Source organism: Taudactylus pleione, unplaced genomic scaffold (genome assembly GCF_031769625.1).
Source record: "Taudactylus pleione unplaced genomic scaffold, aTauple2 ptg000016l, whole genome shotgun sequence".
Classification (NCBI taxonomy): Eukaryota; Metazoa; Chordata; class Amphibia; order Anura; family Myobatrachidae; genus Taudactylus; species Taudactylus pleione.
In genome coordinates this window covers 14,483,636-14,501,936 of record NW_028284418.1, presented here as the reverse complement: position 1 = coordinate 14,501,936, position 18,301 = coordinate 14,483,636, and the positions used below count along the sequence as shown (strand labels likewise).

The following is an 18,301-nucleotide window of genomic DNA, read 5'->3' as shown; positions in this document are numbered from 1 at the left end:
GAGGGATTTTTGCTATTCACGTCCCCAATTAAAAATGCCCCATAAAATTGGTCATTTTGGCATGCCTAGCAAACTCACAAAAGCTCATTTACTAATACTGCATTCAAGTTTAATCAGATATTTGTTTTTCATTGTCTAAAGCTGGGTGCACACTATACACTATATCGTCTGCGATGGATCGAAACAACCATTGTATCGTGTGTACCCTAAAAACCACCCAATTTATCGATGGGACAATGCGGTATAGTTACTTTAGACTTGTAACAATATGTCATACAGAGATAAGATATATGGTTACATCATATCGCTGGGTCACCTAGTCACCCAGGCTGTTACCCATCTTAACTTGCATTACAATATAGTGAATTGTGTATTATTGGCTACTATGCAGTGTTAAGGTGCCCACACACATAGCGATATTTTACACGATCTGGCCGATTCCGACACATTGGAACGACAGATCGTGTAAAATATGGCCAAATCGTGAGTCCCCACTCACGATGCGCGTCCCTGCTGGTCGCACATCGCATCTTCAGATCTGCCGTGCAGTAGGGCAGATCTGACAATCTAGGACGCGATGCACTGTAAAAAGTCTGATTGCAGGAGAGATCGTTTGAACATTGGACACCAAATCCTGTGGAGATCGTGTGCAGAGCTGCCGGGGAGAGTTTCAAGGGAAATTGTACACAAATCGTACACATCGGCTGATCGTGGGCAGATCGTTATGTGTGTGGGCACCTTTAGTAAAGGAGCATAACCAACTGTAACAAAAAATGTTTAACCAAAAACATTACATAAAGCAGATAGTATATTCGCATTTACTTTGCTTTACTCTCAGCAAAACAAACAAATAAATTAAATTGTAGGTTAGTGTCCTTTAATAGTACATCAAACACTTTCTAAACTGAGACAAATTCTAAACAGAGCCTGGAATGTATATAGTTTTTTCTAAAATGTATCTGTTCTCTTCATATAATACAGCTTAAACTGCACAGTGGGTTTAAGTCCTCCTTGACAGGCATACCACTCTTTAGGAGTAATTGGCACTGCTACTACTGATACATAGAGTTCTGTTCATCAACAATATTTTAGCAGTGTACAATATATGGTGCCTCCAGCTAACATGAACCAATGTTATTGGCTTTTCAAGGACTGCTATTAAGAAAAGAAGCATCTACTCCAACCGGATGTGGATTGAAAGATCTACAGTAAAAAGATAGACACCAGATATTAGACAGTCAATAGGTCGACAGGGACAAAAGGTAAGAAGGTCGACGGGCACAAATGGTCGACATTATCAAAAGGACGTCATGTAAATGCTCAACACAAAAATGGTCGACACATGTTTTTGTTTTTTCTAACCCTAATCTTCACCCTAACCCTCCCTCCTGGTGCCTAACCCTAACCTTCCCTCCTGGTATCTAACCTTAACAGTCGGGGTATATGCCTAACCCTAAAAAAATGCACACATACACACAAAAAAAAAAAAATCACAATCGACCACTTTCAGGTCGACCTTCTTACATGTCGACCTTTAGTGTGTTGACCTTCTGTCCCTGTTGACTTATTGACTGTCTAAAGTCTGGTGTCTATCTAGACATTGTCTACCTTTTTACTGTAGATCTTTAGACCGGATCCCCTCCAACCAGGCAACAGAGAACCAATATCAACATGAAATGCCCACTTAACAGATCTGCAAGAACTGGATGAAATTTAACATCATATATATTTGTGGACATAGCATTAAGGTAGATGTCAAGACAGCAACAAAAGCAGCCAATGGGTCTATAATTCAAGAAATAAAATGGAGGCATTTCTCTTGCTTCATGCCCCAGGTTCCTTATAATCTGATTAGCTGCATTTGTATCCATAAAATCAGTAGTGATAGGTATTAAAGACAATTTATAAAAAGGTAACATTATACATATTTGCATTTTTATCAAACAAAGGAGAATCTTCTTATGTAAATATAACCAGGCTTTTTTTTTTGCTGCCTCACGACATTAATAGCTCATTTCCTACTAAGCATTCCCATCAGGCTGCATGGACCCGGCTGAAGTCTCAGACAATGAAAATAGTCACAAGGCAACTTTTTTTTTTTTTTTTTTTTAATCAAAATGTTATTTAAGTACACCTCTGGTTATTAAAGTGTGCTTTTTTTCTATAGAAACAGCTTGTACATTTGCTATACGGTTTTGATCCTTCAGCTGCATACAACCTGACTAAGGCTGGTTCTTAAAGCATCATAACTCGACAAGGTGTTAATATACTCACAAGTTAATACCAAATTTAAAACATTAACTACATAATTCACAGATTTCTTGTAACCAGGACACAGAACAAGAAAACCAGACATAATCCCCATGCAAGAGAAAAATTAGATGGCCAGTGATTATTAATGCACCATGACACGAGCAGTCCACCCTCCTCCTCCTCCTCCTCAGTAAAGTTCATTTCAGGTGGTGAACAAGTCTGTATAACATCTCTGCAATAGGAATCCTACTGCTGTGCCACACACAGTGTTGGGTATACCTGTAGAGCTAACACACACTCATATTGAGGGGTCACGCAAGTCTAGACCCATCACTCCATGACAGAAGTGTAGCCAGTGTTGCCCTTTTCTGCACATTTCACTGTGTTCCCCATTCCCCTCCCACCCCATGCTCCGTACATTCACAAAACACTAAACCACGGAAAACATCTGCGGGTCTCCGTCCACCCCACACTCCTCTCTGGTGGGGTTTCACGTCTTTGGAAAGAGATGGTATGAGTTTGGTCCAGCTTCCAGTCTATCGGTGCTCAGAAAACTGTACATTTCTTGCCAGGCCTCTTGACAGGGGGAGGACAGAGGACAGCTCGGATAGCTTCATCAAACACAGTCTTCAGACCACGCTGGGTGAGAGCCGAACACTCTAGGTACTTGACAGAACCTGCACACAGAACATTTCGAGTTACCAATCGATTTCCTTAGAGACACAAGACTGGTACTTTTCATGTATTCAGCTCTGGCACAGATATTATAGTTTGAAGGAAGTAATTTGTACAGTAATGGGCCAATAGGACACAATGGCCCTCATTCAGAGCCGCTCGCAATTAGCGCTCGCTCGTTCATAAAAAGGGGGTGGCTATTCAAATGAACCGTTCGCTCTTTGCGGTCTGTTGCCGCCTCCATGTCTGAACGAGCGAGCAAAACATTCGCTCGTTTATTTGATAAAAACGCCCCCTGGCCGCTCGCATCATACGTCATGTCCGCTATTTATTAGATTAATCGAGTACATCGAACAGCGTATGAACTGCTCGCTATTCTTGTGGTTGGTTTTTTCAACCACAATATTGCGAGCAGTTCTGACTATAAAATAACCCAGTGACGTGGTGAATGACGCTGCTGTATTAATTATGCACACCCATAAAACGCCCGCTTTGACCTTTAAGCACGCCTGCGTTCTGATCTCCACTCCCCCTTTTCAAGCACCTTCCCCTGTTACCACCCACATACGCCTCATTCTGTCACTCAAATTATCAGGCACTCGCTATATAGCGAACAAACGATTTTCGGCCGCACTGACTGGTTCGCGCATGCGTACTAAAAACCGTACGCATGCGCAGATGTGCAAATATCGCTCGGAACGAGCGTACTGCCGCTTACAAGCGGCTCTGAATGAGGGCCCATGTCTTTTTAGGAAATATTTACCAAATGTAATCATAAGGGCGATTCCTAACCAATCCAATTTTTGCCAGTCCAAACTGATGCCTGAAATATTCTGATTAGATCTGCAATAAATCTAATTTAAGCTGGTGTCTAATTGAGGCCTGTTTTTTTCAAGGTTTATTATAGAGGGAAGCAAGCAAAGTGAGTGCAGTTTTTACACGTTTGCCCTGCAAAAGTAACTTATAACTGTCCCTGCTAATAAAAAGGACAGACTAGCATTTTAAATGTATATATGTTCTGCATTTGTTTTACATAATACTTCTCTGATTTACATAGCAGCAAGGAAGATTCATAAAAAAGGTAATACACTCCAGAAACTCTTTGATACAAAGGAAAAATAATGTGAATTGCACTTAAAATTAAAGATTTTGGTAAATGTGTTTTCAAAAATACCACTAATACAGAAAAAAAAAATATTAGTACGTCCTTTAATTATAAAATCTGGGAATGAAGAAAACTGTATTTAGAACTTAAAATAAATCCAATCATTTAACCTAGATTTTTTATGCAGGGGACAAAGAACGCAGGTAGACATTCTAAGTACTAAGAACAATGATAGTCAAAGTAATCCTGATAAACTCTACAATTAAAATGGCGTTTAAGAGAGGTTCTTAGTACAAGTTTGGCCAAAATTGTTTGCCCATCCACCACGTCAAGGTGAACCCCATAAGATGGGTCCCTAACATCCCTATTGCTAACACATTGGGCCTCATTCAGAGGCGGTCGGAGGATGCAAGCGGTCGCTCAGAAACTGGGCGGCCACTTGCATCCTGACCGCCCGCCTCTGTTGCGGTCGTTAGGCTGTGGGTTAACACCCACAGCTCTAATGACCGCTCGGGTGATGGTCGCGATGGTCGGAGACCATCGCGACCATCGGGGCTTACGACGAGACCCTAGGGTAGGGTCTCACTTGTTGTAAGCCCCGGAGAGCTTCTGGCTCTGTCAGAGCCGGAAGCTCTCCACTGACATCTAGTGATGTCAGTGGGGCCTCCCCCAAACGGCAGGCATTCCCATGGGAACGCCTCCGTTTGGGCTGCCACCCCCCCGGCCCACCTTCCAAACGGGGCGAGCTGTCAATCAACATCGACAGCTCGCCCCCTTTGGAAAGAGACCCGCTACGACCGGCGCTCCCTCACGCATGCACACGAGGGAGCCGGCTCCCTCGTGCGCATGCGCACTGGCAAAACATCGAGGCGGCCGTGCGGTCGTAGACCGTACGGCCGCCTCTGAATAAGGTCCATTATGTAAATTCATCCGGGACTTACCTATAATAGTGACCATTCTAATAAGTAGACAGTGCAGATGATTAAAAGCACCTAAGGGCAGATGGGAGGGGTGCAAATACCAAGCAGAAGGAGTCTCAAGCCACGTATCCACTAGATGATATAATGAATGATTGAACAATAACAATATCGTTCAATATATCGTCCAGTGGATATGCCATCAACGACCAGCAATGCGCGCTGGTCGGTGACGACGCTGCTCATCGCCTGAACCTGCTGTCCAAACCTGACAGGTTGTGCAGGTTCGGGGATGAGGGAGGGTGCCAGCACTGAACGATATCGTTCATGGAGCACAGGGACACACTAAACGATATCGCTCATGGAGCACAGGGACACACTAAACGATATCGCTCATGGAGCACAGGGACACACTAAACGATATCGCTCATGGAGCACAGGGACACACTAAACGATATCGCTCATGGAGCACAGGGACACACTAAACGATATCGCTCATGGAGCACAGGGACACACTAAACGATATCGTTCATGGAGCACAGGGACACACTAAACAATATCGCTCATGGAGCACAGGGACACACTAAACGATATCGTTCATGGAGCACAGGGACACACTAAACGATATCGCTCATGGAGCGAATCGTTTATGAGTGGATACGCGGCATCAGCCTTCAAGTGTTACATCAGGATTATTTTGACTATCATTGCTCTTAGTGCTTAGTGTGCACTGTGTTCTTTGTCCCCTGCATTGTACTATAAGTCTCAGCACGGTAGCACCTCTTATTATGTTTAAAATTAGGGTGTGCAGTCCAAGATTTTCTGCAATCTACAAATACAGTGATGCACAGAAGGGGTCAATGTTCTCGTGTCATCCTATAGTTACTAAAGTAAGTCCTGTATTATGCCATTCTGTTCTCTAGTACAAAGGTTGCAGGGGAGAGTTTACATGTACTTGATCTAGAAATAACTAATTTGTAACATTCTAGTTAATAGCTAATAATTTGTGAAGCAGTTCAGAATCTGTCATTGAATTTACCAATTTCTCGAGCCATGGCCAGACCCTGGGGATACGTGATAGGTGATAGTCTCTTATCCCTCAGCCGTTCAATGGTGTCCTTGTCATCCCGCAGATCCAGCTTAGTGCCCACCAAAATGATGGGGGTGTTAGGACAGTGATGCCTTACTTCTGGGTACCACTAAAAATAAAAGGCATGAATTTCACTGAAACTTTACAGAATATTCCCTGCTGGGACAGAACATTGGATGAGTAATCATTTGCTAGCTGTGTGGTACAGAATATTATATATATTGAAAAAAAAACCCGACATGCCGGCACTCCAATGTACATATTAACTTGCCCGGGTGCCATCAGAGGACCAAGTTCCAAGCCCAAACGTATTCCACCAGATCAGAGGCACTCCAGGGTCATTCAATCAAGGAAATATGGACACCACCTCCACAGCGATTCAACGTTTCGGTTTATTCAACCTTTCTCAAAAATGTGAAACATATAAAACATACACACCTTAAATACCCGTGAACCCTCGTATATCCTGGCGTCCTGTCTGGCGTCTAGAGATGACGTCCCTCACCTGCGGCGCTCGCACAAGACGTGACAAAGTCACGTACACTCAGTGCAGCAGCCCGGCAAGATCCCGCACTCTGACATCCAGTAGGACTGCCCCGGTTACCATGACACCAATAGTCTAAACAAACAAGATAAAAATAATCCCCGTATAGACGCTCATACACCTTAATGGACAGAATAATGCATAACACTAACATGATAAAGAATAACACAGGTATATGTGCAGCAAAGGCCACATCAGTGCTAGAGTACAAAATTTTATGTGACAAGCAAACGACACTGAATGTGTGTGATATCATCAAGAACACATAATAACCAGAAACATCAAAATGTACAGGATGCCTAAAGAATGCTAATCTTTACGGGGAGTTGGTGTCCATATTTCCGTGATTGAATGACCCTGGAGTGCCTCTCATCTGGTGGTTTTATATTATAATTATATATATATATATATATATATATATATATATATATATATATATATATATATATATATATATATATATATATATATATATAGAAAATGGGGAAATATCTCAACCATGTTCCTTAGAGATATGTACATATGCTTGTGACCTTTTATGAGAAGTACATATGTGCATCCCATTGGCATCAACGTTTTTGAGCTGATGAGACACATTTTGCTCTGGACATATCCAAATGGTAGATTTACACATATCTAGAGAGCTGTGCAGCTATATATACATCCACAGAAACATAAGTGTATGGTCACATATTTTTGTGTAAGCCAAAGCCACATTTTTCACATTTAAAATCTGTAAATCAGGACTAGTCTAATCTGCCCATCTGCAGCCAAAGCCTTTTTTTTGGCCCCATCATTCCAGAATTCTAAATAGACTAAGCTAGTTTATAAATGATTCTGAATAGTATCCAGATCATGGACACATGGCTATAGCAGAAGTGCATTCCTTTGTAATGGGAAAACTGCAGACAGCACTGGTCTAGTTTAGACTTTAGATAAAAGAAACTACTGCCATACTAGACATGGTAAGAGATATGCAAAGGTTATGGCATCATTATCCAATGTTTGCAACATTGTATATGGCGGTGTTGTACGCCGATATGGTTATTTGGCAGACATGCTGAGTAGCCATATTGCAATATATATAAGCAGGAAGCAGGATGCAGTCACAATGTCGACACCACATTGTCAACAGTTATGATGTCGAAATTGTTAAAAGGTTGTTATGAAACATGTCGACATCTGTAGAATGTTGAAGTGTTCACAATATGGAAATCTGAAAAGTCAACATGTAAAATGCCGACATTCTCATAATGCCGACAGTTAGGGTAAGGTTGCGGGAATGGAGGGTTAGGCTGCAGGAGGAGAGGTTAGGGGCTAGCGTTACTCACCATGGAATCAGCCGAACAAGGTAAGTCACTGCTGGACCTCCAGGGACGTTTTGTTAAAATTCTAGTCATGTCAACATTTCACAAGTGTCGACATGATTATGTCGACATTACAAACATGTTGACTTTATGACCATGTAGGCATTAGGAATGTCAACAAAATATACTCAACCCATATGAGCAGCTTTCTTTATAAAAGATAATCACCATCTTTCTATTGTACTTTTCTATTAAAGTGATTAATCACAGGCAAATTTCTATGTGCTCTACCACAATAATCTATCTATAGCGCTGCCTTAAGGCTCATACAGACTAGATGATAAAGTGGACGATATCGTTCATAGTGTTCAATCTCGTCCAGTGTGTATGCACGATATCATTAACATTGCGTGCTCCAGGGGATCATTAACAATGTCTTCCATCACCTGAACTTGTAGGACAATCTGACGATATCATCAGATACTGCATGTTCGGGGATGTGGCGGGTTGGCGTCACTGAACAATATCGTTCAGTATGTATGCTAAAAGTCGATCCCGACATTGAGCCCGGCAGTTCAAGAGATAACACTTAACGATATCGCTCATGGAGCATATCGTTAAGTTAGTATGAGCCTTTAGTAATAATTTTGATACTTCTGAAAGGTCAACCTGATTAAAGTGGCGGTTGAGAGTGTGCGTAAAGTGGCTAATGGGATAGATTTGCCTGTTCTGTGCTGTAGGCAAGAGGAGCCTAGGGAAATGATTCCATGAGCCTAGGCTAGAGGAATCGCCACGTTAGAAAAACTTATGTGGGAGGACGTTTAGCTTTAAGCAGAAGATGGTAAAAATGATGTCACTGTACAAATATGTAAAGCCCGAGAGATAAGCATTAAGATTAGTTCTACAGTGTATGTGTTGTTGGCATATAACTACTATAGGGAGGTAAATACGGACCTGCACTTATGTACCATATACCTAAGGTTTGTTACCTTTGCTCTGACGTTCTCAAATGAAGCTGGACTTACAAGAGAGAAGCAAATCAGGAAAACATCCTGGAGAAGACAAAGGGTGAGAATGTATGCAAGTTATTCCTAAATATTCAGATTCTTACCAATGTCTTTTACTTGCCGCACTTACATAATCTGTATCATAACAGTTAAAACGCAGACCAACAGCTCAAATAGAATACAACTTATTATATCTTGTTACACTAATTGTGATCAGCATGTTTCTATATTTAGCCCTTCTTAAAAAATTTTAGGCAGGTGTGGAAAAAATGCTGCAAAGTAAGAATGGTTTCAAAAATAGAAGTGTTAATAGTTTATTTTTATCAATTAACAAAATGCAAAGTGAATGAACAGAAGAGAATCTAAATCAAATCAATATTTGGTGTGACCACCCTTTTCCTTCACAACAGCATCAATTCTTCTAGGTACACTTGCACACAGCTTTTGAAGGAACTCGGCAGGGAGGTTGTTCCAAACATCTTGGAGAACTAACCACAGATCTCCTGTGTATGTAGGCTTGCTCAAATCCTTCTGTCTTTTCATGTAATCCCAGACAGACTCGTTGATGTTAAGATCAGGGCTCTGTGGGGGCCATATCATCACATCCAGGTCTCCTTGTTCTTCTTGGGGTCATTGTCCTGCTGCAGAATAAATTTGGAGCAAATCAGATGCTTCCCTGATGGTATTGCATTATGGATAAGTATCTGCCTGTATTTCTCAGCATTGAGGACACCATTAATCCTGACCAAATCCCCAACTCCATTTGCTGACACTCATTATTGTACTGCTCACCAGCCCTTCAGCGAACAAATTGCCTTCTGTTACAGCCAAATATTTTAAATTTTGACTCATCAGTCATCAGTTCAGAGCACCTGCTGCCATTTTTCTGCACCCCATTTTTGTGCATAGTTGAGTCGCTTGGCCTTGTTTCCACGTACAAGGTATGGCTTTTTAGCCGCAATTCTTCCACGAAGACCACTTCTGGCCAGACTTCTCCAAACAGTAGATGTATGTACCTGGGTCCCACTGGTTTCTGCCATTTCTGAGCCGAAGGGCTGGAGTGGTACAATAATGAGTGAAGCATGGTGGCGACAGTGAAGCATGGTGGAGGTTCCTTGCAAGTTTGGGACTGCATTTCAGCAAATGGAGTTGGGGATTTGGTCAGGATTAGTGGTGTCTTCAATGCTGAGAAATACAGCCAGGTACTTATCCATCATGCAATACCATCAGGGAGGCGTCTGATTGGCTCCAAATTTATTCTGCAGTAGGACAATAACCCCAAACATACAGCCAATATCATTAAGAACTATCTTCAGCGTAAAGAAGAACAAGGAGTCCTGGAAATTATGAGATGGCCCCCACAGAGCCGTGATCTCAACATCATCGAGTCTGTCTGGGAGTACATGAAAAGACAGAAGGATTTGAGCAAGCCTACATACACAGAAGATCTGTGGTTAGTTCCCCAAGGTGTTTGAAACAACCCCCCTGCCGAATTCCTTCAAAAACTGTGTGCAAGTGTACCTAGAATTGATGCTGTTTTGAAGGCCAAGGGTGGTCACACCAAATATTGATTTGATTTAGATTTCTGTTCATTCACTTTGCATTTTGTTAATTGATATAAATAAACTATTAACATTTCTATTTTTGAAAGCATTCTTACTTTTTTTTCCCACACCTGACCTAAAACGTTTGCACAGTACTGTATATATCTAACTGCATGGTAAGCTCTATGGGTCAGGGGCCCCTTTCCTAATATGGGTCTGATTCAGAGATGTACGTATATCACACAGCTGCTGCGTCTTTGATAATATGCTAATGCTGCATGAGGAGTCTTGTGTAAATAGACGCCCTCTCTGATCCGCTGCTGCAGCATCGGATCGTCTGCATGACAATCGGTCATCTGGAGGTCCCTCAGGTTACTCAGGATGACCAAGAGGTTCATGCTGCTGAAGCCAGTGAAGCTGTGTCCAAGGATGCAGTCACTGACTTCAGCACACCAAGAAAATGGGCCCAACATGTATTTTCTGGGACATTGCCTCTAGCCGCCCCCAAACACCAGCAGCATGTCAATTACCACGAGTGACATTGCAGCCCCGAATCTGCACATGTGCAGTGTGGCTTCTGTGCAGATCTAAACAAAGAGATGTACGTAAACCATTAGGTATGCATACATCTCTGAATCAAGCCCTCATACAGCAGTTATGCCAGGGGACCACTGGTACTGCTGTAATGTTTTTAACAATATATACTAGAAAAGTGGATAAAAAGATGCATTCGGAAAACCAGATGAAATGCAACCACAGCAACAGCAAACGCCAGTAACACAAGTAGTGGGTTTGGTGACACTGGAAATTATATAACACCCATTTACATTACTTTAGTTCAATTCCTGGCCAAGGCACTATCTGTGTGGAGCTTGTATGTTCTCACTGTGTTTGCATGTTTCCTTGTGCTCTGGTTTCTTCCCACATTCCAAAAACATACTTGGTAGTTAACTGGCTTCTGATAAAAAAAATGACCCTACTTTGTATGTGTTATAGGAAACATAGATTGTAAGTTCCACTGGAGCAGGGACTGATGTATATGAGTGAAATAGTCTCTGTAAAGAGCTGTGGAATGTGTGTGCAATATGTAACTGACATGTATTCTTAGCCACTGGTGTACATGTAACTGACACCAGTGGCTAAGAATTTACTGTGCAATACCCAGGAAAACATTTAATAAATCCAGTACCTTCATATTTATAGAATAATGTATTAAAGGATTATAATATACAATAAATATTTAGGTTTTAGAGCTGCAGACTTTTCCAATGAGTGTACTTCCCAGGCATACACCAAAATCCTTGCTCCCAGATGGGGCAATTCAAATGTTTGAGAGAATTAGCCGGGAACTATTCAATTGTTTTGGGCCACCAGCCCGGAGCCTACACTTATCGTGGTTATCTGCTCGCAGCCTCCTGATGTGCAAACAGAAGTCTGTGTAAAGTACAGCTTTGGGGCTGGTCGCTAGTGCAAGGCATGCGTTAACTGTAGCAAACCCAACTCTTAACGTAAGAGAAGCTGCTTAACGAGGCTAATCCCGCACATAAGGGCACGCAAATGCGCCAGTTGCTACGAGCTCGGGGCTGGTCACGCAAACAATTGAATTAGCTTCTAGACCACTTTAATTTTCTCAAACAAATGAATCGCCCTCAGACTGTCTCTTGGAGGTGTCTCTTTGTTGCTTATTCGGATATGAGAACTTGTAATTTTCCCTAAACACAGGAAAGTGAGCAGCGTGCTATGGTTCATACCCTAGACCAGTGGTTCTCAAACTCTGTCCTTAGGACCCCAAACAAGTCATGTTTTCCATGTCTCCTCACAGAATCACAAGTGAAATAATTAGGTTCACCTGTGGGTATTTTACAATGTGTCGGTGAGTAATGAATACACCTGTGCACCTGCTGGGTGACATGGAAAATGTGACCTGTGTGAGGTCCTGAGGACTGCGTTTGAGAACCTCTGCCCTAAACCATTGTGTTACTAATTTGGTGCTGGCCAGAAATGTTGTAGGAATAAACTCCATAAAACATCAAGTTTAAGGAATGTTAACTACTGCAGATTGGATTAGGTTCTATTTATAATATGGACAGGGATAAAATGGACAGATTACATTAATATAACTGTTAGACTTTCATGAATGTGAAGTGGTCAGTGCCTGACACAAGGGCGCACGTACCGTCTGAGGGTAGGAAAGGGGTCTTAGTCTGTCATAATCTTCTTGACCTGCAGTGTCCCAGAGACCCAGATTGACTGGTTTTCCATCCACCATCACATTGGCGGAGTAGTTATCAAAACTGTATAGATAGACAGAAGAAGAAAAACATGAGTGACCCTAAACAAGGCTAAACCTCCAGCTGTTATTACACTACATGTCCTGACATAATTTGGAGAGCTGCAATTAATTAAGTTTCCTTATTTGAAAGAACACCTTTATTTATAACCCAGAAATGTCTTATTATAATATTCATGTATTCAGAACCTGAATGGGATGTAGTCGGCATCCCGATGGTTAGGATGCCGGTGGTCAGAATCCCGGCGCCGGAATCCCGACTGCTGACATCCTGATGATAAGTATTAGGGTTAGGCAGTAGGGGGAGGGTTAAGGTTATGCTGTGGGAGGGGATGGTTAGGCTGTGGGAGAGGAGGGTTGGGCTGTGGGAGAAGAGGGTTAGGGGGAGGATTAAGGTTAGGCTGTGGGAGAGAAGGATTAGGGGGAGGAGGAGGGTTAGGCTGTCGGAGAGGAGGGTTAGGGGGAGGGTTAAGGTTAGGCTGTGGGAGAGGAAGGTTAGGGGGAGGGGAGGATTAGGGTTAGGCTGTGGGAGAGGAAAGTTAGGGGGAGGGGAGGGTTAGGCTGTGGGAGAGGAGGATTAGGGGGAGGATTAGGGTTAGGCTGTCGGAGAGGAGGGTTAGGGGGAGGGTTAAGGTTAGGCTGTGGGAGAGGAGAGTTAGGGGGAGGGAGAGGAGAGTTAGGGGGAGCGGAGGGTTAGGCTGTGGGAGAGGAGGGTTAGGGGGAGGATTAAGGTTAGGCTGTGGGAGAGGAGGATTAGGGGGAGGAATAGGGTTAGGCTGTGGGAGAGAAAAGTTAGGGGGAGGGGAGGGTTAGGCTGTAGGAGAGGAGGGTTAGGGGGAGGGGAGGGTTAGGCTGTGGGAGAGGAGGATTAGGGGGAGGATTAGGGTTAGGCTGTCAGAGAGGAGGGTTAGGTGGAGGGTTAAGGTTAGGCTGTGGGAGAGGAGGGTTAGGCTGTGGGAGAGGAGAGTTAGGGGGAGGAGAGGGTTAGGCTGTGGGAGAGGAGGGTTAGGGGGAGGATTAAGGTTAGGCTGTGGGAGAGGAGGAATAGGGGGAGGATTAGGGTTAGGCTGTGGGAGAGGAAGGTTAGGGGGAGGGGAGGGTTAGGCTGTGGGAGAGGAGAGTTAGGGGGAGGGGACGGTTAGGCTGTGAGAGAGGAGGGTTAGGGGGAGGATTAGGGTTAGTCCGTGGGAGAGGAGGGTTAGGCTGTGGGAGAGGAGGGCTAGGGGGTAGGGTTAGGCTGTGGGAGGGGAGGGTTAGGGGGACGATTACTGTTGGGCTGTGGGAGAGGAAGGTTAGGGGGAGGATTAAGGTTAGGCTGTGGGAGAGGAGGGTTAGGGGGAGGGTTAGGCTGTGGGAGAGGAGGGTTAGGGGGAGGATTAGGGTTAGGCTGTGTGAGACAAGTTTTAGGGGGAGGGGAGGATTAGGGTTAGGCTGTGGGAGAGGAGGGTTAAGGTTAGGCTGTGGGAGAGGACCGTTAGGGGGAGGGGAGGATTAGGGTTAGGCTGAGGGAGAGGATTAGGGTCAGGCTGTGGGAGAGGAGAGTTAGGGGGAGGGGAGGATTAGGGTTGGGCTGTTGGAGAGGATTAGGGTTAGGCTGTGGGAGAGGAGAGTTAGGGGGAGGGGAGGGTTAGGCTGTGGGAGAGGAAGGTTAGGGGGAGGGGAGGGTTAGGCTGTGGGAGAGGAAGGTTAGGGGGAGGGGAGGATTAGGGTTAGGCTGTGGGAGAGGAGGGTTAGGGGGGAGGATTAGGGTTGGGCTGTGGAGAGGAGGGTTAGGGGGAGGATTAAGGTTAGGCTGTGGGAGAGGATTAGGGTTGGGCTGTGGGTTACAAATTCTGTTGGGGTGCTGAAGTTGGTATTCTGACTGTCGGCATCCTGAGCGCCAGGATACCGTACCCAAACAAGTCAAACTTTTGAAAGAGCCCTCATATGAAATAATGTACACAGTATCTATAAACCCACTGATTATGAATCTACAGTGTCTAAATGTCTGCCCCTGGTAAAAAAAAAAAAGGAACGAGACTTGGTGACGTCATCGTGCTGGCAACATTATTATATAATTTAGTTGCACCCCTTTCAGGCAAAATACTGCACTCATTCTAATAAGTCATGAAACAGTGTCATTTTAATAAGTGATGATACAGTGGAGTAAGCATTACAAGTGCCCTACCCCCATCCTAGGGTAATTGGATGTGATACAAATGATGTGAAGCCTAAGAAGTTACATCTCCTCTTTGATAGAGAATATTGTATCATGTCCTCCAAAAGATTGGAGTATTGGAGAACCAATCAACTTCTAGCTAGTATTAATCTGTCTATATGCAGGTCAGGGGAGAGTCCCCTATTTCAAATGATGTGGCTGTTTAGAGATAAAGCTCTGGCAATCACTAGACAATGTCAACCTGCACTGATGAAATACTAGTAGACCTGCCAGGTGAGTGACTGCACGTAACTTGCACAACCTCCCCAATCCTACTACATACACAATCAGGGGCACTGTTCCCATTAGCCCGTACTTGGCTCACTATAGAGTGAAAAGTGATAAGTCAGTGATAGGGTACCAGCCAATCAGCTCCCAACTGTCATTTTTCAAACACAGCCTGTGAGATGACAGTTGGGAGCTGATTGGCTGGCACCTTATCACTTTTCATTCTGTCTCCTAACACTGCTTAGTTAATAGACCCCTATATGTCTTGTTTACGTGCCCAATTCCCAAACCCACCAACCATAGTCTTGCACACAATGCCTTAGTACTCACACAGTTGGGATATATTCACCAGGGAAAGCATTGGTCGTATAACTAATTAGAAGACAGGTTTTTCCGACAGCCCTGAAAAGAGATACAATAGGCAGGCATTGAAATCTACATAATAAAGAAGCCAGTATCACATTTAAGTACATATAAAGGATATGGGCACATTCTGCCTGGCGATCATGGCAGATTCCAGGAAATAACATGTGGCCTATAAATAGTATGTGCTAGAATATTATATGAGCACAGCATATCATCTACATGGGAGCTGATTCAGAGTTGCCGCCAGTAAGTACAGCTCCACGGTTATCACAGAGAAACATGCCTGTATGCTGAGCTGCACACATCTGTGATCGCCCAGCCCCTATCCATCTCATAGCCATCATCATTATCATAGCACACTAACACCAGCCCTGTCCCCTGTGTAAGAGATGGGTGTGAAATTAGGTGGATCTCTGCGTACACTACGCACCCCTCCCAAAGCCCAGCCTGTGGGTGAATGCCCCGTTGCTACCCAATTCTGCCCATACATCCTCAAGTGGAGATGGCACTTAGTTGTGTACACCTATGAATCGCTCACAGATCTGTGCACTCAGCTACGGAGCATGGGCAGTACCAACATATGCAAAATGCGTCTGCACAACTTGCACGCAACTCTGCATTAGCCCCATGGTATGATAACAGACGTGAGCAAAAGGCACAGTGCACAAATGTGTAATGACTGCATAGTCTCTGATTTACTGGGTCCATAAATAATAAAGGTGTTTGGATATTCTAATCATCAGCCGAATGGGATTGGCATCTGCAAAGTATGTAACGTGCATGTCCAATGCATATATACTATAGCGTAATAGCATCGATTCTGACCTTTTTATGTATTTAGAATATTCAAAACAATTGCTAATGGGAATATAAAGAACTACAGTACAATGTATGCCATTATTATGACGCGGGCATTGGTGAGCATGTAAAGATGACAGCTACTGCCAGGAGGCACTGATGGGTTGAGCCATAAATAACGAGGTGTGTTCTGACACAGTGATACTGCTTCTACCCCCAAGTGGATAAAATTACATTTTGTTTAGTGGGATCATTTAATATAATGAACTACAAGAGCTGGTTATTCCACACAACACCCATTTCCTTTCACTCAATGGGACATCTTCAAAGCACATTCTATACAGGAAAGCACAATATAAATTTCATTATAGTAGACTAAAATGCATAAATATGATGCACTAGAATAACTAATATATATATATATCTCTATCTATCTATCTATCATATTATTACGTAATTAATTATGGGTGTGGTCCACGAATAAGGGGAAAATAATACACTTAAGTGAAGTTTCTCAATTTTACACATTTGTATCACAAAAAAAACATCAGAGTGGGCGCATGTACCTATGTATACAAATGCCCAGGAAATACGTGCACCACCTCTGTCTTTCTGCACTCCATACATGACTGACAAAGTATGCTTTTATATCACACTTGTTAAACACACAGTACATTTATGATATATATGGGGAATACACCAAATATTATTAGATCACATCATAACTGATTCCCACCATGGCCCTGTGTGGAGTTTGTATATTCTCCCTGTGCTTGCGTGGGTTTCCTCCGGGTACTCCAGTTTCCTCCCACACTCCAAAAATATACTGGTAGGTTAATTGGTTCCCCACAAAACTTACCCCTAGTGTCTATGTGTATGTACATGTGGTAGGGAATATAGATTGTAAGCGCCACTAGGGCAGGGACTGATGTGAATGGCCAAATATTCTCTGTAAAGCGCTGCGGAATATGTGTGCGCTATATAAATAACTGGTAATAAATAAATAAATAATAACTGCTGTATAACTGGTATATATGTATAATTTCCTAGTCTTCTCATAGGTACCAATTGAAGATCATATAAACTGCACAACAGGCTGGGCCAAAATACATGTAAGCGTTAATAATATATAGGTCTGTTTTAATAAATGAGTTCACTTACAAGATATATACTGTATACAGAGAACACTTCAATGTACATATGTCTACTGTGCTCTAAGTACAAGTGTATGTAGTATGTGCATGTATAGCAACGTCTTTGTAGAAAACACCTAAGCTGATGGGTTTATTTGGAATCCATGTATTGATGTAATGGGAGTCTGTAGAGTGTGATGTACATGTGCAATATGTAGAGATGATGTAATGATACACCTGCGGTAGGAGAATAGAGTGTAATACATGTATGAGGAAAAATAGCATGTTCAGTGCACATACAAAATGTGATGGGATATATTTCATGCAATAAGAGGTTGCAGTGAGGATGATACAGGATAAGGAGACCCGGGCTCCGCCTCTGCATCATCACATACACCCGACGGGTCACAGCACACCGTGCAATAACAAGCACTCACCCATCTCCCACTACCACGCATTTAATGGCCTGCATTTCACAGGTAAGACCGGGCCGGTAGGCAGCTGGCGGCTGGAGACTGAAGATAACCGGGAGCAAAGGAGCCTTGGAGATCTGAAGCGACGGGTGCTGACACAGCCGAAGGGAGACGGAAATAGCCGATTGGTGACGGAAATATACGACGTATGAGCCATAGGAATCCGAACGGAGACGGAAATGACCGAGAATCAACAGAGAAATACAATAGCGTAACATGCCTTAGACGCCCCAAGTCCCTGTTTTTCCGGGACGACTGTGCGTGAGAACGGCTTATCTTCCAATATTTTTGACTTGATGTTGTCAAATTGAGATAAGTAAGGATAGACTCTTATAACTATTTACATTTATTTAGATACCTCCCAAAGCCTAATG

General features: G+C 43.3%; 1 protein-coding gene across 1 annotated transcript; it reads right to left on the bottom strand.

Moving 5' to 3' along the window:
• Nucleotides 1-801: 801 nt before the first annotated feature.
• Nucleotides 802-18,006, bottom strand: RAC3 (Rac family small GTPase 3). Its single transcript, XM_088474909.1, has 6 exons — nucleotides 17,892-18,006; nucleotides 15,488-15,559; nucleotides 12,619-12,736; nucleotides 8,881-8,943; nucleotides 5,990-6,149; nucleotides 802-2,930 (listed from the first exon to the last, which is right to left on the bottom strand). The coding sequence occupies exons 1-6, from the start codon at nucleotides 17,924-17,926 to the stop codon at nucleotides 2,800-2,802; spliced, it is 579 nt and encodes a 192-aa protein (XP_088331035.1). The 5' UTR covers nucleotides 17,927-18,006; the 3' UTR covers nucleotides 802-2,799.
• Between the last annotated feature and the right edge of the window lie 295 nt (nucleotides 18,007-18,301).

What these genes read in the sequence shown, in the direction of transcription:
- RAC3 (XM_088474909.1), bottom strand. Translation starts at nt 17,926, where the DNA reads ATGCAGGCCATTAAATGCGTGGTAGTGGGAGATGG. An exon ending in TTGAGAACGTCAGAGCAAAG is followed by an intron (nt 6,150 to 8,880) that starts GTAACAAACCTT and finishes TTTTATTTTTAG; the next exon opens with TGGTACCCAGAAGTAAGGCA. An exon ending in GGCCATGGCTCGAGAAATTG is followed by an intron (nt 2,931 to 5,989) that starts GTAAATTCAATG and finishes TTCTGTGTGCAG; the next exon opens with GTTCTGTCAAGTACCTAGAG.